At 38.0% G+C, this 24,673-nt stretch overlaps 1 protein-coding gene and 1 non-coding gene across 11 annotated transcripts in view; both read right to left on the reverse strand.

Annotated features, from left to right (window-relative positions):
- Positions 1 to 24,673, reverse strand: part of Nbea (neurobeachin) — a 543,806-nt gene that overhangs the window by 303,243 nt on the left and 215,890 nt on the right. For 9 of the 10 annotated variants that reach the window (XM_029475176.1, XM_029475174.1, XM_029475170.1 and 6 more), the window contains 2 exons: positions 16,106 to 16,260; positions 13,802 to 13,928 (listed from right to left, as the gene is read on the reverse strand). In XM_029475176.1, the coding sequence (XP_029331036.1) occupies positions 13,802 to 13,928; positions 16,106 to 16,260 (282 nt within the window). The remainder of the gene's footprint in view (positions 1 to 13,801; positions 13,929 to 16,105; positions 16,261 to 24,673) is intronic. The other variant, XM_029475172.1, reaches the window with a different exon arrangement.
- LOC115030711 lies at positions 17,546 to 17,677 on the reverse strand. Its single transcript, XR_003836309.1, has one exon. It is a non-coding gene; the product is annotated as a small nucleolar RNA SNORA69 (small nucleolar RNA).

A 24,673-nucleotide genomic window follows, 5' to 3' on the forward strand; every position in this document is an offset into this window, starting at 1 on the left:
GTGGTGCACGCCTTTAATCCCAGCACTTGGGAGGCAGAGGCAGGCAGATTTCTGAGTTTGAGGCCAGCCTGGTCTACAGAGTGAGTTCCAGGACAGTCCAGGCTACATAGAAAAACCCTGTCTCAGAAACAAAACAAAACAAAACAAAAAACCCCAAAACAAAAAACCATACTTCCTCCAGGCTGTGTTCCTAGAAACTTGTGATTATAATTCATTTTGGACATTATACACATTATCAGTTTTTAAAATAAACTCCACTATTATAATTGTGCTACTTCATAAAATCATAATGTTGATTTACTCCCAATGTCAAATTCTTTTGTAATGTCTTAGTTTCTTAGCATAATTATATAAATACAGAAAAGTTAAAATTTTAATTTGTACAGTTCTTCAATGTATTCATTATATCAGAAAGGAATGGGTAGTTATAACAACAGAATGTAAAGCTAAAGTAAGCAACTTTACTATGTAAAGTAATGTACTCAAGAGATACAGCAGATAGGAAATAATTCAATTAGGGAACTCACTGGTACAAACACTTTACCAATTAATGTTCCTATATAAATTAGGAAATGTAGGCATAGGTAAATAAATGGTTTGTTTTTAAAAATGCATAGAAAGGGGGTATTATAGTAGAAAAGCCATATAAGGTTGTTTAATCAACTACATGTTATGACTAGGAACTGACAAGCACTGGTTTTAAACATTTTATCAGGCTTTCATTCAATTACTGTATGAAACACGAGGACGCATAATGGAGCTGATGGATAAACAGATGAGAGATTTCCGAGTCAGTAGCATAGAGTTCAACGGTGTTTGAGCTGTAAGTCTCTAGGATTGCCACCACTGAGCAAAACATGGTGCTGGGGGGAAAGTGCTTATCTTATTTTTCCATGACCTTATGAAATAAAAAAAATCTAACATTTCTCCCAATTTCTTCTAATTAAAATAATACATACTTTAAGAGCACAATGTATACATTAAGAAAACAGAGTTACACAAGATTAAAAACCTGAGGCTCAACAGAATTTTACTGTATAAGGTTTATTACTTTATGATATAAACTAAATTTCAAGTAAATATTTTTCATGTGTTAAGAAACTTGATGCTTTTAGGATGTCTTTACGTAATTTTGCAAGCTTTTGGAGTACACTTTTGGAAACTGTTATTTGGATGTTTAATAGGTGGAAAGGAAACAAATGAACATGCAAACACAACATTTATTTTCAGGTCAACTAGTTGACAAAGTGTCACCAAACTTCCCTATAGGGCAGAACTAAAGGCAAGAAAATAAACTTTTAATGAGACTCAAGCCCAGTGACATAAAGGGCCAGAATTGTGTTTTAGATCTCTGATATAGAAATAACATCCTAAAAACCTAGTTACTCATAGAGAATAATGCCATAACAGCTGTTTCAGTGACTCCCCTCCCCTGCCTGCAGAGCTGAGCAGGGCTGTGAAGTGTCCCAGAAGGGAGGCTGCTTCACTCAATGTCACACTCAAAACTGGTCAGTGAATAGGTCAAGTGAGGCAGTAGCCATTTGACTGTAGATGTAACTTCCTCAAGGTACTACAATTATGGCTCTTTCCCCGGCAATGTCCTGGGTCTTCCCTTCAAATTGTGTTACCTTTCTTTTTTATGTGTGTGTGTGTGTGTGTGTGTGTGTGTGTATATATATATATATATATATATATATATATATATATATATATATATATACATTTTTTCTTTATTTACATTTCAAATGTTATCCCCTTTCCTGGTTTCCCCTCCCCAAATCCCCTATTCCCTCCCCTTACCCCTGATCCCCAACCTACCCACTCCCATTCCCAGTCCTGGCATTTGGGCATAGAGCCTTCACAGGACCTAGGGCCTCTCCTCCCACTGATGACTGACTAAACTATCCTCTGCTACATATACAGCGAGATCCACAAGTTCTACCATGTGTTTTCTTTGATTGGTAGTTTAATTCCAAGGAGTTCTGGGGGTACTGGCTAGTTCATATTAATGTTCCTCCTATGGGCCTTCAGACCCCTCAAGCTCCTTGGGTACTTTCTCTAACTCCTTGACTAGGGACCTTGTGCTCCATCAAATGGATGATTGTGAGCATCCACTTCTGTATTTGCCAGGCACTGGCTGTGAGAAGCTTGAAGCAATCCCACTAAAATCAGGGGCTAGACAAGGCTGCTCACTCTCTCCCTACCTATTCAACATAGTACTTGAAGTCTGAGCCAGAGCAATTAGACAACAACAGGAGGTCAAAGGAATACAAATTGGAAAGGAAGAAGTCAAAATATCACTATTTACAGATGATATGATAGTACATATCAAGGTGAACTTTGTCACCTTGTACAAAGTTCAAGTCCAAGTGGATCAAAGAACTCCACATAAAACCAGAGACACTGAAACTTACAGAGGAGAAAGTGGGGGAAGAGCCTTGAAGACATGGGCACAGGGGAAAGATTCCTGAAAAGAACAGCAATGGCTTGTGCTGTAAGGTCAAGAATGTTACCTTTCTTTCAGACTAATTCTCAGTTCCAAGTCTTTATAAGTAGTCTTACCTAGAACCTTGCCCAGAAACCAGTCATACCATCTGCTTTTCTTACAAAACTGCTTCCCAAGGCAGTATTGCAGGAAGAGTTTAGACGAGCATTCAGTTCACATGGTATTTTTGGAAAACAAGGAGAAATAAAGGACATCTACTTGTGAGGAAGAAATCTCAAGTTGGACACAAAAAATAACCACATGGGGAGCCACACAATGGATACAATCCTACTAGAGCATGCAAATATGCCAAGTAGCTACTAACCTTGAACCTAAAAGCAACAACAAAACTTCTCATCAGGGAGAGGATGCAGGAACTAGCTTCCCTAGTGAAGCAGATGAAGAAATACAAGGTTAAAACTTTCTGAAGTTGAAGTGAGAGCATTATAATATGGGAGACTACAATTCTCAGACTGGTAACCATAGGAGGATAGTGGAATTACTCTTAAACTACTTTCTATAAGCCTCACCAATAGGTGAAAAAAGACTGGACAAAATAGATGAGGTGAGGAAAACTTCCTTTGCTTCTTCTGCAAGCTGAGATGTTACAAGAACTACAGCAAGAAAGCATACACCATAGTCTAGACCCTTTTCCTGTCTCCTGCAGAGAACAGGGTCAACAGCTTTATGAAGGCTGTGGCAAAGCCAGCAATCCTGCCAATTTAGGACAGAAAAGAAAGCCTATACATTGCTAGTGCAGGAACAGAAACATCCTGAGACCTAGTATTTCAAGATTCCATCACTTACAAGTAGTTAGAATCCATGTGAGGCTCTCTATCAGACTGGCAGGGCAGCCAGCCCATGACTGAGAATGCATCTGAACTAGAATAGCAAGGAGCCAGGACCCCTGAACACTGGACACAAGTACTCCATAAAAGAATAGCAGTCTATTACTGCAGAAGGCATAACTGAGTATTGAGCCTCTCTGAAACATAGCACTCAAGCAGCCTACGAAGAGAGGACACCACTGACCATGGATGACTCCTGCTCAAGTAAAAAGTAAAGGACTGGGAGGCTCAGAGCTGCAGTTCATTAGGATTAACCAAAACAGTAGAAAATATAAAATTCAGCTAAAACTAGGATGGCTTGGCCTCTGACATGAAAAGTGGAGCCTAAGTAGAAAAGGGCTCATTACAGGCATCAATGATACCAAGATATCCACAACTTCATCTCAACCAAAAATTACAATGCAGCCAAAGCAGCAGGGAAAATGACAATGACAATAGAAATAAATGAATACAATCAAGATCATAAGTATCTCTGATGCTGGAATTTCCTAGAAATATAAAGCAAGTACTATTAACATCTGTAAGAATTAAAAGACATGGCAAGGCAGCCAGCATGCACAAACAAAGGGGTATTACAAGAGAAGGAAGACTCTCTAAATCTCAAGCAATTGTCTAATGAAGAATACAGTTAAAAAAGATAAAATACTTTCAATTGATGAATCAACAGAGTTAAGAAAGCCAGATGATAAATCAGTGACTTTAAAGACTTTCATGCTTCCTGTAGTACTGTTGACAAAAGTCAGCATATGAAACTAACCCAAGTGTCTACCAATAGGTGAATGTATACAGAAGAGGTGGCATATAGACCATGCCCAGATTATTTACTATTTCATTACTACTTGTCTTCTGCAACAAATATGGCTAGGCTTGGAAAACTATATGCACACAAGATGAATCATCTATAGAAAAACAAATACTGCATGATCTCACATGCTTAGAATCTAGAAAAACTCAATCTTATTGAAATTGTGAATGGAATATGGTTACATAGGCTGGAGGTAGGGAGAAAGTGGGAGGATGGGAGTTTTTGCTCAAGGGATAAAAGCATTACAAGTAGAAAGCAGAAATTCTAATGTCACACTGGCGATTTTAGTTAATAAAAATAATGTGCCACACACATGCGTGCGCACACGCACACACACACACACACACACTTTTAATAGCTAAAAGATAGGATTTTTAAGCATTTTATCATTCAGGAATTCAAGAACTCTTGGATGGGTATTATAAGTATTAACTAAATCCCAAAGGGCAATATACTAAGTATTAAGTGTCCAAAGATACCTGAACCACAGCCTCTAGAACCTATAGATAGATCATGTTTCATGTCAAATTTATCTTTTCAAGTCAAATTAATTGTATGTCCATTGAGGCAGGGAGATTTCCCTGTAGGCGTGCTCTGTCTAAACACATGCACTATAAAAGGTGGACACTTCTGTGGTTCCAGGAAGCAGGAAGGAAGAAGACAGGAAAGAGGAGTCAGAACAGGAACAGTAACAACCTCAGAAGGAGAAGCACCTGACACACTACTGGCTCAGAGTATAGCAAGTTAAATGCAGGGAAACAGGAGAGAATGCCGAGTGCTAAGGTCGCCCCTAATGGCCAACAAGGAAAGCAACAGGTCCACAAGTCCTCTATGATGAGATGCTGAATGTGTTCAGAGCCTTAAATAGTCTGAAAGTAGATCCCAGTCTCCATAAGAAAGTGGTCCAGCTATGAGGTCAGTCTGAATGTGTTAGACTTGCAGCCTGCAGAACTAAGGGAATTAATAAAAAGATGTTATGGAATACTTGATTTCTGTGAATTTGATGTGGTCATAACACAAAACTAAGAAAATGAAAGAGACAACAAAAGAAATATATGGTTATCAGTTAAGAACTTTCCACAAAGACTAAAAGTAACCAAAAGCACATAACCCAAGAGACATAAAGCACCAAGAAGAACTTTAATAGTAAGTAACCCAAATTTGTCATAATAAACTATTATAGTAGTTTATGGTTTTATTGGTTATTTTATTTATTTACATTTCAAATGTTATCCCCCTTCCCAGTTACCCCCCCACAACCCCCTTTTCCACTCCCCCTCCCTCTGCTTCTATGAGGGTGTTCCCCCCAACTACCCACCCACCCACCCCCACCTCTCCGCCCTCGCATTCCCCTACACTGGGGCATCTAGCTTTCACAGGACCTAGAGCTCCTCCTCCCATTGATGCTAGATAAGGCCATCCTCTTCTACATATGCAATGGAGTCATGGGTCTCTCCATCTGTATATTTTGGCTGGTGGTTTGAGAACAAAGAAAAACTTTGCAATTCTCCTCAGAAAAACAATGTTAGCTCGAACACAAGAAATAAAGTATATTTCAAATCTATTTCCAAAAAACAGAGGCCCACAACTTTCTAACTGTTCAGAGTCATTATGACATGATAGCAAAACTAGGGGCTAGGACAAGAAATATTGGAAAATATTTGTAACTACTTGAACTGTGTTAAGAAGTTCTTCCAGTATAGAGAATGATTCCTGACAAAAACCCTAGATTTACATAAATTAAGAGTGCTGGACAATATATACACGTAAAGACAGTCATTGGCAGAGATATAGTTATATTGTTACTTTTGATTTATTTATCTATTTTTATTTGATTTGACATTCTGGGGAGATGAAATCCCACAGCACAATGCATGATTTGATAAGTAATAACCAGGCTCTATCCAACTATTAGAACGAAGATGCATGATGAATTAGCATCAAGGTTTAAAAGAGCAACCATTATAAGCAAAGAATACTACACAACTGTGCTATTTTAGAACATTGACATAAAAGCCTTCCATATTAAAGGTGAAGGAAGGAAGAGAAGCTGAGAGAAAGGGCAAGGAAACTCCATGAACCCAACACAGGTACTAGAGGGAAGATAATCAAGACAGAAAGATAATACCACAAAAGTGATAGTTACCAAGTCATTCCTTACATTAAAGTGAAACCATTCAGATTTGGTGATTAAAATATGATGACTGTCAAATTGATTTTTATATAGGATCTACTGATACCATGTATAAGGAATCCCAGTTTGAATATGAAAATAATAGACATGTTTTTAAAAGGAAGGAAAGGGATTGCCATTTGTGATGACCATATAAGGAAAAAGAAGACCATATAAGGAGCTGAACTGCCTTCACATGATGAGCTAGTAGAGTTCAATCCATGCTAATATGCTAGAACTCGAGAATTATATAAATATTACATCTTTCATGATAAAAGACTGAATGGATATAATTCAGCTGAGATCAGTGAGTCTTTGTTGTTGTTTGTTTTTTCAAAAACTAATTAATTTCTAACAACCCTCTTTCAATTATGGGATGACAACTAGTTAGAAAAAATTGACTTAGATCCCTGTCCTTTGTGAAGTAGCAGCTCCTCCTGCAGCCTTGAGGAAAAAAAGTAAAGAGCTGAACAAAACCAAACCATGTCATGCTTGGTGACAACACAAAACAAAATAATATTTGGCACTAAATAAAATAAGGAAAGAGACGAGCGAATCAATAATCAGTAAGTCAAGTGGGAGGAAGCTGACAAAAACTAGTGCATATGGTTGGATCCAGTCCACTTGAAATCTTTAAACAAAATGTAGGCATTGAACCATGACGGGATAAAGAAACCTAAGAAAGTGGCTGTGGGCTCTATGTCACTCGCCTCCCAAAGATATGTTCTGAAGAATTACTTCAGAAATTGAGTAAAAGTTTTTACTGATGTTCAGAGGTGTGAAGCCAGGAAATGATTGATGTCCTCTATACAATAGCACTGGGCCATAAAAATAGCTTCAATCTTTACTGAATAAAAGTCACCTAGTATTGGTACTATCTCCACTGGTTGTCAAAAAAAAAAAAAAAAAAAAAAAAAAGCCTGAATTACTTTTCTAGAAAGATAACTATCATTTCCTACTTTCATATTACTTTATACCTTTAACCATTTGCTATGGTTCCTTCACATCTTCCTAGCACTAAAACTACCAATGGTGTAATTTTTTTTTTTAAACTGGATTTCAAATGTTATCTCATTTTCTGGTTTCCCCTCCAGATTCCCCTCTCCTATTCCCCCTCGCCCTACATCTATGAGGAGGGTCCCCCTCCCAACAACCCATTCCCACCTCACCACCCTGGCATACCCCTACACTGGGGAATTGAGCCTTCAGAGGACCTAGGGATTCTCCTCCTATTGATGTCTGACAAGGCCATCCTCTGCTACATATGTGGCTGGAGCCATGTGTACTCTTTGGTTGGTGGTTTAGTCCCTGGGAGCTCTGGGGAGTCTAGTTGGTTGATATTGTTGTTCTTCCTATGGGGTTGCAAATCTCTTAAGCTATTTCAGTCCATTCTCTAACTCCTCCATTGGAGACCTCATGCTAAGTCCAATGATTGGTTGTAAGCATCTGCCTCTGTATATGTCAGGCTCTGGCAGAGCCTCTCAGGAGACAGCTATATCAGGCTCTTGTCAACAAGTACTTCTTGGCATCCACAATAGTGTCTGGGTTTGGTGTCTGTATATAGGATGGATCCCCCAGGTGGGGCAGTCTCTGGATGGCCTTTTCTGCACTCTCTGATCCACACTTTGTCCCCATATTATCTTTAGACAGGAGCCCTTCTGGGTCAAGAATTTGGAGGTAAGTGGGTGGCCCCATCCCCCAACCAAGGGCCTTGACTAACCTCTGGATATGGTCCCTAAAGGCTCTCCCTCCCCTTTGTTAGACATTTCAGCTAATCTCATGCCTGTTGGGTCCTAGGAGCCTCTTGCTTTCCTGGCATCTGGGACTTATTGGTGGCTACACCCAGTTTCCTATCCCACCCCCATTGCTACACGCTTCTGTTCAAATTCCTGACCCTCTATAAATCATCTTATCTCTCATAACTGATCCTGCTCCCCATTTTCCTCCTTCTTCCTGTCCTCTCTTGCCCCAAGGCTCTCTAATCCTCTACCTTCCATAAGTATTTTGTTCTCCTTTCTTTTTATATCTGTTTTTTTTAATTTTTATTAGATATTTTCTTCATTTACATTTCAAATTTTATCCCGAAAGTCCCCTATAACCTTCCCCCATTGTTCCCCCTTCTAAGAAGAACTGAGGCATCCACATTTTGGTATTCCTTCTTCCTAAGCTTGATATGGTCTGTGATTTGTAACTTGGGTATTCTGAGCTTTGGAGCTAATATTCACTTACCAGTGAGTGCATACCATGTGTGTTCTTTTGTGACAGGGTGACCTCACTCAGGATGATATTTTCTAGTTCCATCCATTTGCCTACGAATTTCAGGAAGTCACTGTTTTTAATAGCTGAGTAGTACTCCATTGTGTAATGTACCACATTTTCTGTATCCATTCCTTTGTTGAAAGACATCTGGCTATTATAAAAAAGGCTGCTATGAACATACTGGAGATATGTCCTTGTTATATGTTGGAGCATCTTTTGGGTATATGCCCAGGAGTGGTATAGCTGGGTCAAAGATCTCAGAAGATGGAAAATTCTCCCATGCTCATGCATTGGCAGGATTAAAATAGTAAAAATGGCTATCTTGCCAAAAGCTATCTACAGATTCAATGCAATCCCAATCAAAATTCCCTCTGAGTTCTTCATAGAGTTAGAAAGAGCAATTTTCAAATTCATTTGCAAAAATCCAAGGTAGCAAAAATAAAAGAACTTCTGGGGTATTCACAATATCTGACCTCAAGCTGTATTACAGAGAAACTGTAATAAAAACTGCATGGTATTGGTACAGTGACAAACAGATAAGTCAATGGAATAGAACTGAAGTCCCAGAAGTGAAGCCACACACCTGTGGCCACTTGAACTTTGACAAAGGAGCTAAAACCATCCAGTGGAAAAATGGACAGCATTTTAAATAAATGGTGCTGTTTCAACTGGCAGTTAGCATGTAAAAGAATGCAATTTGAATAATTTTTATCTCCTTGTAGAAAGTTCAAGTCCAAATGGATCAAGGACCTCCACATAAAACCAGATACACTGAATCTAATAAAAGAGCAAGTGGGGAAAATCCTTGAACACATGGGCACAGGGGAAAATTTCCTGAAGAGAATATCAATGGCTTGTGCTCTAAGATCAACAATAGACAAATGGGCCCTCATAAAATTGCAAATCTTCTATAAGGCAAAGGACACTGTCAATAGGATAAAACGGCAAACAACAGATAAGGAAAAGATCTTTATCAACCCTACATCTGACAGAAGGCTAATATCCAATATAATCAAAGAACTCAAGAAGTTAGACTGCAAAGAACCAAATGACCCTATTAAATATGGGATATAGAACTAAGCAAAGAATACTGAATGGCTGAGAAGCACCTAAAGAAAAGTTCAACATCCTTAGTCATCAGGGAAATGCAAATCAAAACAACACTGAGATTTCACCTCACACCAGTCAGAATGGCTAAGATCAAAACCTCAGATGACAGCGAGGATATAGAAAAAGAGGAGCACTCCTCTATTGCTGGTGGGATTGAAAGCTGGTACAACCACTCTGGAAATCAGTTCCTCAGAAAATTGGACACAGTACTACCAATGGTATACTCTTATCCCATGAAAAATAACAATGAATCTATAGAAAGTATAGATCAACTAGGTAATATTTTAAAATTCTAAATAATTTATTATAATTAATAAAAATAAATTATTATAAATTATTATAAATAACTAAAGAAAGGTTATTATAATTAATGGGAATATAAAAGCTTAGAAAACAAGAATAGACAAAACCCAACTGCTTATCTCCATGTCACAAATGCACAAGCAAATGTCCTTCCTGTTTTATTGGCATATACCATGACTGGCAAAGGATTTGCCCTCCACTTGCATAATTTACTTTCATTTCTTGTAATTCTATATAATGGAACTTGCTTGAACAGTTCAACCTACCTGTTCGCTGCCTGTTTGCCTTATAATTCACAAATTTTGAAAGGAATATCAAAGAGAAATCCTAATTCAGAACACCATGAAAGAAATGGAAGGTATTTTAAAGGCACATAAAAAGTACAAGAAAAAGGTACATAAAAAGTTACAATAAGCTGGGCAGTGGTGGCGCACGTCTTTAATCCCAACACTTGGGAGGCAAAGGCAGGCGGATCTCTGAGTTCAAGGCCAGCCTGGTCTACAGAGTGAGTTCCAGGACAGCCAGGGCTACACAGAGAAACCCTGTCTCAAAAAAAAAACAAAAAAACAAAAAAACAAAAAAACAAAAAACAAACACCCATAAAACAAAAGTACAATAAAAGCTATAAGGTCTGAGTTTCCCACAGCACTAATGATGAACAGAAATAGTAGTAAATACTAATGCTCCACAAACCTAAAGGATCAAAATAGCACAATGAAATATCACCAATTTTGTTTGTTACAGAAACAAACAAAACAAATTTTGAACTAATGTACTTAAGAGCAAACCTCAATATTTGTCCAGTTGTTTACCTAAAATTGTCTCAAACAGACCAGGATCTACCCACCAATGGGGAAACTACAGGAAAAAAATAAAGATAATTTAGGAATTTTAGAAATCATAACTCACAAAGGAAAGAATTATTTGAGACAGTGAATTTTATGGGAATTAGAAAGCTCTTGCTGTACAGAGTGAGGCAATGACAAGCATGTAGCTAACAAGGGACATCTACGCAGAGTATACTGATAACGCCCACATGCTATAAGAAAAACGCTATTGTAAGACAGCAGAGTTCAATGACCCATCAACACAGGCAAAAGCACTAAGAAGCAATAAAACCAAATGAGATATAATTATCCCACTATTATAAATACTCGCTGTGACAGCAGCAAGCACTGACAAATGTGAAGTAAGGGATGCTTTATGCATTGCCCCTGAGAGCACAAAGACAGCCACTCTGTAAAATGGCTTAGCATTTTCTCGTGATTTTAAACATTTGCTTAATATTCATCCAGCAATTTTATTCTTAGTTGTTTACTGAACAGAAAGAAATAAAACGTGTTGGGAAGCCTAAGACTTAGTCATTCTAAATCCTTATTTGTAATATGCCAATTGGAATAACTCCAATGTCTCTAAATGAGTAAATAGATACACTCATTATGAGTCACAAAATGGAATAATACTTGAATCTAAGTAAGAATAGAATAGTCATAAAGAAAGAGATAAGGGAATCAACAAATCAGTAAGCCAAGTGAAAGAAGACAGACAAAAATCAGTACACATTGTATGATCCACCCTTTTAAAACACTTGACTGTAAAATCTCAAAGGAAAAGCTGAAAAGCACACACTGCTGGCAGGGATGGGTAAATTATGTATAATAATTTGAAATTTTCTCAGGGAACTAATAAATTTTCTTTCATCTTAACTTGCAGTGTGGTTTTACCAGTATACTAGAAAAATTCATTAAAATGTACATTCTAGTCATTTTTATTGAGTTTCAGCAATATATACAAATAATCCCAATAGAATTGAAATAAAAACTAACTTGAGAAAGAACTGCAGGGACAAAAATAGAGAAGGAAAGTTTGACAGGTGATCGATCCAACTTGGGATCCATCTCAAGGGGAGGCTCTAAGGCCTGACACTATTACAGATGCTATGGTGTATGTATGTAGAGCATGGCTGTCCTCTGAGAGGCCCAACTAGTAGCCAACTAAGACTGAAGCAGATACAGGTAAAGGCTGGAAGAAGCTGAGGAGGAGGACGGCAGCCCCATAGGAAGACCAGCAGTCTCAACTAACCTGGATCCCTGAGCTCTCTCAGACACTGAGCCACCAACCAGTAGCATACACTAGCGGGTAAGAGGTCCCCAACACATATATAGCAGAGGACTGGCTGGTCTGGCATCAGCGGGGGAAGATGTGCCTGATCCTGGAAAGGCTTGAGGGTCCAGGGAGTGGGAAGCCTGGAGCGGGGTCGGGGATAGGGGAGGGAACCTCCTCTTGAAGACAGTGGGGGTAGGAATGGGATGAGAAACTGTGGAAGAGCTAACTAGAGGAGGGTAAAGACTGGTCTGTGAAAATAATAAAAGTAACAAAACATGAGTAAAATCAGAAACAGTAATAATTATACAAAGCAAAATAAGTATCACTGCTAAGAACTATTAGTTTAAGAAAAACTAAATTCTGGAAGGATTGTACAATGCTCACATTTGGAAAGAAATCCACGAAAGGGGATGTAAAGGTCCAGTCTGCTGCAGAAACAGTCTCTGAGACGCCTTTCTGTGCAAAAACAACACTTGTTCTCAACAGGGATTTCTGAGCTCCGATTCAGAAGTTCTAAGAGAATATGAAGCATTGAGAACAATTGCGACTCTCTCATGAGAAAGGGGCAAAGATCTCCCTCAAGGCCCTTACTGTCATTATTAAACCTGAAGCTAATTTTGTCGGCTTAGTAGGTGTACAGACAGAGCAGAGCTGATTGTGAACCTCAAGTCAAGAATACAGGGGCATGATTTATGACAGACATGGAAGACCATAGTGTAAAGAGGTCTTCAAATGAGGGCTGGCAGACTTCCTACCCCTGTTCTTCTTACACACTTGTCACAAAAGTCATTCCTGCTGATTATGCACCTCAATAGAAAGATCTGGAGAAAGGGCTTTTACAATACAAAAGGAAATCAAATGCCAGAAAAAAGAGAAAGAAAGAAAAAAAACCTGATAAAGTGAAAATTTCCAAATACATATATTCTATTGATCAAGATAGGCCATTTTGATAATAATAATATAAAAATTGCAAAAATGGCCGAAGATGAGAGTGAAATGGCATTCTGTTGTTAGCTGCCAAGTCAGTAAACTCATATAAATGCACAGAAAAAAAATAACTTGGCATAGTGTATTCATAGTAGATGCAAAAACTGGGCAGGAATTCCACTCTAGTAGTTTATTTGCTTTGTTAAGCACACTACGACAAAGTACACCCAGACAATAATAGATGCCCATAATATCACTTATATAATACCACTACTTGGAATAGGTTAAAAACTAGAAAATTCTAAATGTATATAAACTTTAAAATGTGGGGCAGTCCATTTAGCGAGTCAACACTCATAACCATAAACAAAATAGTCTTCAGTATTCATGGTCCAATAGTACAGATTACATAAAATTATACAGATTTATTTTCAAAGCTTATGGTTTAAACTGTTATTAATCAGAGATGAGTGGTTCCTACCATGCTGCCTTTGCACATATGAAGAATAGTTGAAATGACAGTATGTACTATTCAACAAAGAACTAAAAGCTCTGTGAGCAGTCTTAATCGAGACCCACCAGTTTGTATTTGTATATATAACAGTGGCTTTTAGTAATTTCCCCAAGTACCATGGTTAGGCTGAGTTATGAATATATTAAGAGTACGTAGCTGATATCCCCACCAGGAAGGTTTTTTTTTAATCTCGTGTGAACCTACCACGGAGTATTTCACTGTGTCTTCAAGGACAATAAAACTGCTAAAAGAAACAAATCACTATGCATACCTCATGTTCTCAGCTGAATCTTCTGGCATTGGGGCTACGGTTTGTACAGCTGGAAGATTTTTGCTGGTAGCACCATTAACAAAACTAGAAGAGGAGGAAGAGGAGGAGGACCCTGAATCCACAGCACCTGTACCCAAAATAACAATTTTAGTTTTCAATATAAATTTATTTAACAAAATAATTTTATTATTTCATTTCTATTTGATTTTCAAAAATCAACTCATCAAAATTTCTAACAAGAATTTGATAATTAAAATTATTTGATCATTCGTATACTAATAAATTTCATGGATGTTACATTAAAAGTCAGTTGATTTACTTATGTTAATTGAACAAAATTACATGTTACAAATGGGTATAAACAAAAGACATCAACACATGAAAAATTCTACAGTAAGTGAGGCTGATAAAACGATGCAAATTTAAATGTGAAAAATTTCCCCCCTTTGCCTGCTTTGTTGCAATATTCTTAAACCTCATGTTCTAAGGCATAATTTATAGAGTACTGGGAGCATAATTTTATCATTTTGCAGCATTAAATTCTGACTTTGATGAAATGATTGCTTCAGAGCAATCATGAGTTCAACTGTGCCTGATTTTAAAATAATGAGTTCTCCTCAATAATATGAAAATGCCATGTGAGTATATCAAAATCTTTTTAGTGAAGATTTTTCTAAAATATGCCATGTGAGTATATCAAAGAGCTGTGGAGTTGAGGGACATCTAGTGTTCCTAAATATTATATGTTATTCTATTTCCAACAAAGTGAGTTGCTCATTGGACTTCTGTTGTAACAGCAGTATAGTGCCATGTGCCAACATCTAAACTGTACACTAGAGCTCACACTTCTATCTATCTATATATGATCCAGTATTAAGGAGGAAGGTTATTTAAAAAAAGTTTTAATTTTTACTTAGTATATATTTTGTACCATCAAAAAACTTAATACTGTTACACTTAAAAAAATGCTAATTTTTAAAATAGAAACTATAAGTATAATGTCTTATACAAAGACAAAAAGTAATTTAATCTTTTCATTTTACTGCAGTCATAAGAAAAATGAGGACTTAATTACTAGACATCACTAAGTATAGATTCTACTATACTGTAATAATTTTAAAACTAAAAAATAAAAAACCTTACAAATTTTACAATGCTATAATGCTGCTCATTGATTGAGACAAGTACACATGCGTAAGAGAGTGTTCTACTTACTACACCCCATAAATGTGTGGTTCATGATATGTCAGACTCAGGTGGCATGATAAACAAGATAGATACAGAAAGCACACAAAAAAAGAAGCTACAAAATCAATAGAAATGGGAAGAATCTAAGTAATGATAATAAATGGAAAAGTTCGAGGCTATACAGTTTGGAGAACAGAAGACTACTAGAGTCAGGGTCATCTTGCGTTGTCTAAATACCTAAAATGGAATCACAAAGATTTGGGTAAGGATTTATTTAGCTAATAATAAACAGGAACATTTCTGTAAATGAGAGAGCCAGAGAGACAGACAGACAGACAGAGAGAGGAGACAGAGTGACAGAGACAGTGAGAGAAAGACACAGAGAGACAGAGAAACAGAAAGAGAGACAGAGACAATAGAGAACACAGAGAGACAGTGAGAGAGAGAAAGAGAGAGACAGAGAGACAGAGACAGTCAGAAAGACAAGAGACAGACAGATTTTAGTCAGGCTTTAAATTTTTATAGTGATCTGGAATTTGTGGTTTCTAGAATCATAGAAAATAGCTGGCCAATGAATTAATTTATATTCTTAGGTTATAACTGTATCAAATTAATTCAGAGTAAGGTAAAAGTCCTGAGTCATATGCTCTTTTAATAAAGTTGGGGCTCTTCAATTCCTCAAGGTCCTTAGGGCATTCTGCCTTTCCTTGAAGGATTTAGCAAAGGATACATGTTAGGGTTCAGTCAGAAACTCTATGTGCTAGCACATGCCCCCTGACATGCTGAGATGTTGTTTACCTGTCACTCTCCAGTGTCTAAATCACCTTTTGCTCCCCAAATGTATTCCAATAATTTGATTTGCCCTGAAAATAGAGTATGATGTTTTGAGACAACTCAAAACAAAAACCAGTACTGTCTCCTGAAATGAGCACTGTGTCTGTGTCCTAGAGCCAGCAACAGACTCTGAGAATTTGTTAGATAGGGTACAGCACACTGAAGACTAAACTAACCATTAATGTTCTGGGTTTTTACTTGTTAAAAATCAAATGGGAAAATGAAGATACAGCAAACGGAGAAAAAAGGATGAAGCTTCACAAAAGTCTATAAGGACGATACCTGTCGTGTTAATCATACTTTTTGGTGTAGCTCCAGGGGCAGCAAATATACTTGAGGTACTGCCTGTTGGCAGCCCACTTCCTGCAGCAGTGGCTCCCACAGTGGTGACGGCTAGACTACCTGGAGGCGGCTTCTTTACAGGTACCACCACACTCCTACAGAGAAAGATAGAAAACAACACCAAAACTTGAGATAAAGCCTGTCCCCATGATGGAACACCAGAAACCAAACGCCAACCTGGAGCTCAGCCCAGGTCCCTCTCAACACTCTTTGCTTCCCTTTCCTGACCCTCCACACTGTTAACCTGCAAACCCAAGTTCACTGGTGAAGGAGAGGCAGATTTTAAACAAAGACTGAGACGTTTCTATTGTGGAAATGTATTTGGTAAACACTAGTGTAGAATCTGGAGTTTGCAAATCTTTTAAAATGGCAAATGAAAAATAATCACATATCAGAGAAACAGATGCTGTCATACAAGTAAAAAAGGCCATAAAACTGCACTACTAATGGTTTATTGGGCTAAAGTGCTTGCCTCATGTACTGGAGAACCTGAGCCCTGGAACCCAAGTAAAGAAGCAGATGGTGGTGGCAAGCATCTGTAATTCCAACACTTGTGACACAAGATGGGAGTTGGAGACAGAAATATCACCCAGAAGCTCATGTGTTATGTGGCACAGCATAAACAAGACCCTCTCTTTCTAACAAGGTGAAAGGAGACATGACTCCCTAAAGTCCACAGAACTAAGTGTGTGTATGCTAGAATTTGTCATAACATTGTGTGTGTATGTGTGTCTGAATATTATATATATAATCATATATATATATGTATATATATATATGTATGAAATGTTGACAGCTAAAGTGGCAAATATGATGTTGAAAAATGAAGTGAGGGAGCAAAACACACCTAGGGAGTGAAGAGCTTGTAATTTTAGTTTTTTCATCAAAACAGTTCTCTACAATACAAGAAAACTCAGAGGACAGCATGCATATATAGCTAAAATGCCACTTACCTTTTGTGACTTAAATTTAGAGACATAGAAATTCATTTTTTCTCATTTATTTAACAATTTCAAATGAATTTAACTTAAGAAATCTTCTGGACATTTTACTGTCTTAAAACTCCAAAGATGAACATATGCGGATAACGCACAATTTTAAAATCTGAATTCCTAAAATATAATTAGCATCAGTATTTCTGTGCTATAAAGGCTTATTTCTCAAAATTTATATCACTTCAAATTTCAATTCATAAATATCTCCAAAGCACTACTCAACTCTGATTGACTTTACAGAATGATTCATGAGACGATTTAAGTTCTAATGGAAAGCATCAAAAATAATCATTGACAATGTAAACATCTTCAGTGAAGTCATTTAATGCCCATTTAGTCCACTGTTAATATGTCCATTTTTATTATGTTTTCATTTGTTTTTCTGGACTGTCTTTGTCAGGCTGTTACTTTTACTTTCATAAAGGTAAAATCAGAGGCATCAACATGGCTGCTCTTTAGCAGGGTAGTAAGTAGCAATAATTCCACAAAATGAAGAGCTATACTTGCAACCTGCTTTCTAGTTTTGATGAAAATTAAATCCACTAGAGAAACTATAATAACACAACATTCTAAAGGCCAAACTTCTCATCTTTCTTTATCACAAACCCTTCTTTTTCAAAGAAAAGGGGTGATTTCATTAATTTCTTCAGTAACTATTTCAATGTTGAAAATTTATTTTTGATGATGATTATTATTATTATTGTTCTTAATGGGCTCATATAAATTTTTGAAACTAATGGTAATATTAAATGATATTAATTGTGTCATAACACTTTCTTTACTCTCTTCTGATACTGTTTTCCTCATCTGTAGTAATGATGACAAAATTAAATGAGCATCTTGAACACATACTGTCTTTAATCTACCCTGGTGTGCCCTCATCTACTGTCTCCATTTACCTTTCCAAGATGAAGCATGACATTGTAGATTGAATACACAAGACACCATAGAATTGAAAGATGAATCCAGTCATCTTTCAGTTGTGTAATTCTAATTCCAGTTTCTCACTATTGGAGATAGTACTCACTCCCATATGACTTGGAAGGTTAAGGAAGGAAGGATGTATTCAGAATGGCTTGACTATGAGGTACCTTAGAGCTATTAATAATAATTATCACTCTCTAAACTCAGGAAACTCCCTACCTAAAGTGTCTAAGGTATGTTCTAATTCCCAAAGTACAGAGGTAAGAAAAAGAGAAATACTGATACATTTGGTGTATCTTCAAAACTTCTCTCTAGCCTGCTATTTTATTGGAATTCTATCAAGAAAACATAAACAACAATTCTTAAATTAAAAATAATTAGTAAAATTCTTTCATGTTTTTCTGCTTCTCTAAAATTTTTTTGGCTCAGTTGATAAAACATTTGCTGTCAGGAAGACTTGAGCTGGGATCCCCTGCAGCTGTATACCATTCCTGGCTCAATAAGGTGCAGGTAATCCCAACACTCAGCACTGGGAAGGTTGAGATAGGAGGGCTCCTGAGGCTAGTTAGCCAGCTAGTTCAACCAAATGGATGAGCGCACACACAGAACCACATGCGCAAACACACACACACACACACACACACACACACAGTTGGTTGGCAGTGCTGTTAGGTGAATCTATAAATGGCAAGAGAAATAACATCACAGATTTCTGACTAACACATCATTGTCATCATTATCAATTCAAACTTTCATGTAACATACTCTCTATAGCATCCAGGAGCATCCATCTAAAATATCTTACCCTATGCAAAACCTACAAGAAATATCATGAAAACTAAGTATGAAAATTTTGTGATGAAAGTTTACAAACAGCATAAATCTCAAACATCTGCAGCATTTTGAAGTCAGCCAGTGATCTCATTGGGTTAAAGGACGGAACTTAGAGTACATCGTCTAGTGTCTCAACCTGGGTTAGAGGTGTAGATCTGACAACCACTAGCTGTGTGGGATGGAGCATGTGAGTCTCTGTCAACTCACTTCTCTTCACTGTTACAGTGAAATTTCCAGTCATTGGTACTGCATAAAACTGCGGTCAAAGGGCTTGGCACAGCCCTTGTAATACTGATATTACTGTGGAACCTTGGAAAGCGCTGATGCAGTCTGGGTCTGATGCATCCTGAAAGGAGCTATAATCGTGGGACATTCTGACCTTGCTGTCCACACAAGTGAAAAAACCTACGAGGAGTTTGAGGCTTTGTATTTCAGCAGTAACAAGAAAGAATATTATTTTTTATTGGATATTTTCTTTATTTACATTTCAAGTGTTATCCCCTTTCCTAGTTCCAACCCATCTCCCCTCTCCCTGCTTCTATGAGGGTGTTCTGCCACCCACTCACTCAATCCTGCCTCCCAGCCTCCCATTCCCCTACACTGGGGCATTGAGCCTTCACAGAACCAAAGACCTTTTATCCCACTGATGGCTCCCTACAAGACCATCCACTGCTATGTGTCCCTCCACATGTACTCTTTGTTTCGTGGTTTAGACCCTAGGAGCTGGGGGGGGGGGGTGGTTGACAGTGTTGTTCTTCCTATGGGGCTACAAACCCCTTCAGCTCCTTCAGTCCTTTCTCTAGCTCCTCCATTGGGTACCCTGTGCTCAGCTCAATGGTTTGCTGCAAGCCATCGCCTTCTGTATTGGTTAGTCTCTGGCAGAACCTCTCAGGGGACAGCAATATCAGGCTCCTGTCGGCATTCACTTCTTGGCATCCACAATAGTGTCTGGGTTTGGTGACTATATATGGGATGGATCCTCAGGTAGGACCATCTCTGGATGGTCTTTCCTTCAGTCTCTGGTCCACCCTTTGTCTCTGTATCTACTCCTGTGGGTATTGTTCCCCCTTCTAAGAACTGAAGTATCCACACTTTGGTCTTCCTACTTGAGCTTCATGTGGTCTGTGAATTGTATCTTGGGTATTCCGATTTTCTGGGCTAATATCTACTTATCAGTGAATGCATACCATGTGTATTCTTTTGTGATTGGGTTACCTCACTCAGGATGATATTTTCTAGTTCCATCCATTTGCCTACGAATTTCATGAATTCATTGTCTTTAATAGCTGAGTATTTGTGTAAATGTACCACATTTTCTGTATCCATTCCTCTGTTGAGGGACATCTGGGTTCTTTCCAGCTTCTGGCTATTACAAATAAGGCTGCTAAGAACATAATGGAGCATGTGTCCTTGTTTATATGTTAGAGCATCTTCTGAGTATATGCCCAGGAGTGGTATAGCTGGGTCCTCAGTTAAAACTATGTCCAATTTTCTGAGGAAGCGGTACAACCACTTTAAAAAGAATATATCTTAACGGAACACTTTCAATTGAATATAAAGAAAACAGTCTTCTGAAGATTGAAAAGACTAAAAAAATATATAGAAAATACGGTAACCTTTAAAACATCTAAAGACATATAATAAGATAAAACTTCCATGTATGTGAAAATATCGACTTAGGACCAGCATCCCCAAGAAAGCTCTGTAATATGTACCAACTAATTTGCAATGGAAGGTATGCTCAAATCGCTGGGATGACAATGTGACAAGGCCTCAACTCATTTTAACAAAAAGCTGAGTTTGACTGATTTTACAGATAATTGTCTTCACCAGTAACTTTATATATCTTTGAAGACATTGTTTTAGTTAATATGATCAAACTGTTTGCCAAGGATCAGAAAACTGAATATTCTTGTGCCTTAGACCCCTAATAGTCCTGTTCCAACCCCAAAGCTGGATTAGAAGCTTTCCTAATAGCCTTCTCACCTTTCCTAGGATGCTATGCCAACCTTGCCCGCAGCAATGCCTTTCTCACTTTTTTGGAGACTGGCTAATACCCACCTGCTTTCTTTTCCCAGGAGCATATATCATTTCTCCTCTCTAGGCCACTTAGGTCCTGGTATGCTTTTTCTTATATTAGATTCCATGATGAACATACTTCTGTTTAGGGCACTCTCCCTTTTTCTCCCATAGGAAACCTAAGACACACCCCAGGCCTTCACCATGACCCCTTAATCAACCCCAGTTTTATGGATGGCCCTGCAGAAAGTCACCAGCCTCAGCTTCAATATAGCAATCAAAGTCTTGGTTAGAATAATAAAACAGGAGAAAACAACAGAAGAGATACAAATAGGAAAAGAATTAAGAGAATTCTTGTTTGTTGATGCAATTCTATATATGAGACTATATAAATTTACCCATACCACTCTTAGAACTAAATTAACATTTTTAATAAATGTGAGGAAACAAAATTAACACAGAGAAATCAATGTTCACTCTATAGACCAATTACAAAGATGATGAGAAAGAAATTAGGGTAAACAATTCCATTTCACAATAGCCAACAATAATAACAACAACAACACCACCCTGGAGTAAGACTAAGCAAGGACATGAAAGTTTTCTACAATAATAACTTTAAATCTCTGAAAAAAATTGCTGGAGCCACTAGAAGACAAAAAAGATCTCTCTCTCTTTTTTTTTTATTGGTAGAACTATTACTGTAAAAAAGATCCAATTAATGAGATCCAATGAAAACCTATACAGCAAATGAAACAGTCAACCAAATGAAAAGGCAGCTGACTGAATGGGAATGACCCAGCTAGTTTTGTGTCAAGTTAACACAAGCAAAAATCATCGGAGAGGACACCTCAACTGAGAAGATTGATCCCTCCCTAAGATATGTCTATAGGCAAGCCTGTGGGGCATTTTACTAATTAGTGATTGATGTGGGTGGGGTGCATTATAGGAGGGGCAACCCTTGGGCAAGTGGTACGGGTTCTATAAGAAAGCAGGTTGAGTAAGCCATGAGCAGTAAGCAGCACCCCTCCATGGTCTCTGCATCAGCTCTTGCACCCTGACTTTCTTCAATCATGGGCCATGATATGGAATTACAAGCCCATTAAACACTTTCCTTTCTAATATGCTTCTTGGTCATGGTAGCAATAGAAAGCCCAAATAAGACAAGGTGATGCCAGGAGTTGGGAACTGCTGCGACATGGCCCGTACCATGCTGTTTGTTGGGAGACAAGAGTTGCTGTGGTGATCATGTCTCTTCATCACAATAGAGCATAAAGATAAAAGCTGGTACCAGGATTGTGGGGTATTACTGTCACAGACCTGACAATGTTTTGGGAAAGACTGTGGTACATATTGGAACTTTAAATAGAAAATCCAGTGAGTGTTGAGAGTTCAGTGGGATGTTCTTTAGGAGCTTGAAAGATAAGAGTATTGATGGCAATGCAGATGATGTTGGCCTGACTTGTAAAGTTTCAGAGGGAGGTTTAAAGATTCTACTGGGACCAACTGTTATCTTGAATTAACAGAAAAACACTCTTGGCCGGTTATACAGCAATCAGAAGACTAAAAATAGAACACACAATTAAAAAATATTAAGAAAACTGACCAACCCGTCCCCCATAAAGGTGTACAGATAAAAACAAGGAATTCTAAAAATGAATTACAAATGATGAAAAAAGTTTTTTTTAAAAGTGTTCCACATCTGGGAATGCAGAATAAAACTACCTTGAGATTCCATCTCATAATCAGAATGACTATTATCAAGAAATCAAATGACAATAAACATTGTTGGTGTGAGGGTAAAGAAATCCTTATTAACTGTCAGTAGAAGTGCAGACTGGTACACTGACTATGGAAATCAGTGTGATGATTTCTCAGAAACCTACAAATACAAGGGTTGTATATCTCCACTATTTGACTCCTGGGAATATATGCCAAAGGCTCAAAGTTGTCCTACGGGGGTATTTACTTCTCAGTATTCACTGCCACTTGATTCACAATGGCTAGGAAATGGAATCAGATTATATGTCCATCAACTGATGGATAATGAAAATACGGTTCATATACACATTGGAATTTTGTTTAGCTGGAAAGAAATGAAATTCACAGGGAAATGGATAAGACTGGAAAATAATGAAGTAACTGACACTCACAAAACATGGACCAATCGTCTCCCTCAATGGTTTAGCCAAGCTTCAAAGGATTTAGAAATCAATATAGGCTCTTGCCATTTCTCTTGGCTGCTTATAAGAGCTAGATGATAAGACCACATCACATGGTATATCCCCCTACACTGGCTGCATGGTGGAACTGAGCTAGAAGCTTCCTCTTTGCTGGCTACCTTTCACAGTATTGGTAAGTGCTAGCCAAACTGCTGGGTGAGAAAACATGTTGATGGTCTTACCTGCTTGTGAACTCTACCAACCACAAGATGAACCAGCCAAGCAAGATATGCTCACTAGTGAAACAATAGCATTGCTGCTGGAAGAATAAATAATTTCAGTCTAATTAAAATTGATGTTCTCTCCACACTAGGAGATCTATGTCTGGTCCTGTCAAACCTACTAAAGACCCATAGGAAGTAATGGGCTCTGGAGGAGAATGAAATACAGTTGTTTATCTAAGTTGGAACAATGTCAAAGGGCCATTTAAAGAGTTAGGTTTATATGCAAACAAATACTCCTTTCAGCTTTAATGGAGAAGGCTTTTCAGTGACTGAGAATAAATACAGAGATTCATAGATGGACAGGGTGCTAAGAATAAATGTCAGATGAGTACTGACCCCTAACTAAGACATACACATCACCCGCTCCGAGGCTCAGGGGGAAATGGAGACAATGGGGTGGAAATGAACACAGAAGCAGAAGACAGGCAGAAAGGCTGTGACAAAGCCATTGCAACCCCAAATTCTGAGCAAGTATGACGAGTACATGAAATGGGATCATGAACAGTGGCTCCGGTGGAGGGCGGGGCCAGAGGCACACTCTCCACTGCTGGATTATGTGCCACTGTCAGACCGTACACACCGGGAACCCACCAGGCTCCACTGGATAGTGCCAGCACCCTCACAGATGGTCTGCTTGAACTAAATAGGTCACAAACAAAATCAAAAGTCATGTATCCCGGAAAGGGACTGATAAGGAGAGAGTGGTTGACAGGGATGGTAGGGAGATGAAGGTGGAGAGGCTGTGAGAGTATCAGAATGCATTCCATAAGTCTATGAACCTGGCAAAGAAAAATTAATAAAATGGAACTATGTCTCTGGCACAAATACACAGAGATTTAACTGCAGCGGAGGATGCCCAAGGCATGGAGACAGCAGTGGGAAGGAACAGCAAGAGCAGATTATACAGAGGTCATAGAATAGCCACATTATTAATTCCCGCATTATCACATTTTGTCCAAAAAGGCTTGTGTGAAAAACGAAACTATGTGAAAAAATAATGTGCTAAATAGTTTAGGAATTGTAGCTGCTTACTGATTCTCATAAGATAGCACTGGGTTAATGATGGAATACTTCATCTATTATGCTTATATACTTGATAAAGTACTGGAGAAAACCAGAAATAAAAATGTATAAATAGTATTTCATCAATGCACCACCGAAAAGAGAGTATTTAATTCACTTAAACTCTGCAGATGCCAGGAAAGACAAAGGGGACAAAGAGAAGAGCCACATAGTCAAATCCATCATACCCTGTCCACTTCAGGCAGAATGAAATGAGACATAACAATA

This window comes from Mus caroli, chromosome 3 (genome assembly GCF_900094665.2).
Source record: "Mus caroli chromosome 3, CAROLI_EIJ_v1.1, whole genome shotgun sequence".
Taxonomy (NCBI): domain Eukaryota; kingdom Metazoa; phylum Chordata; class Mammalia; order Rodentia; family Muridae; genus Mus; species Mus caroli.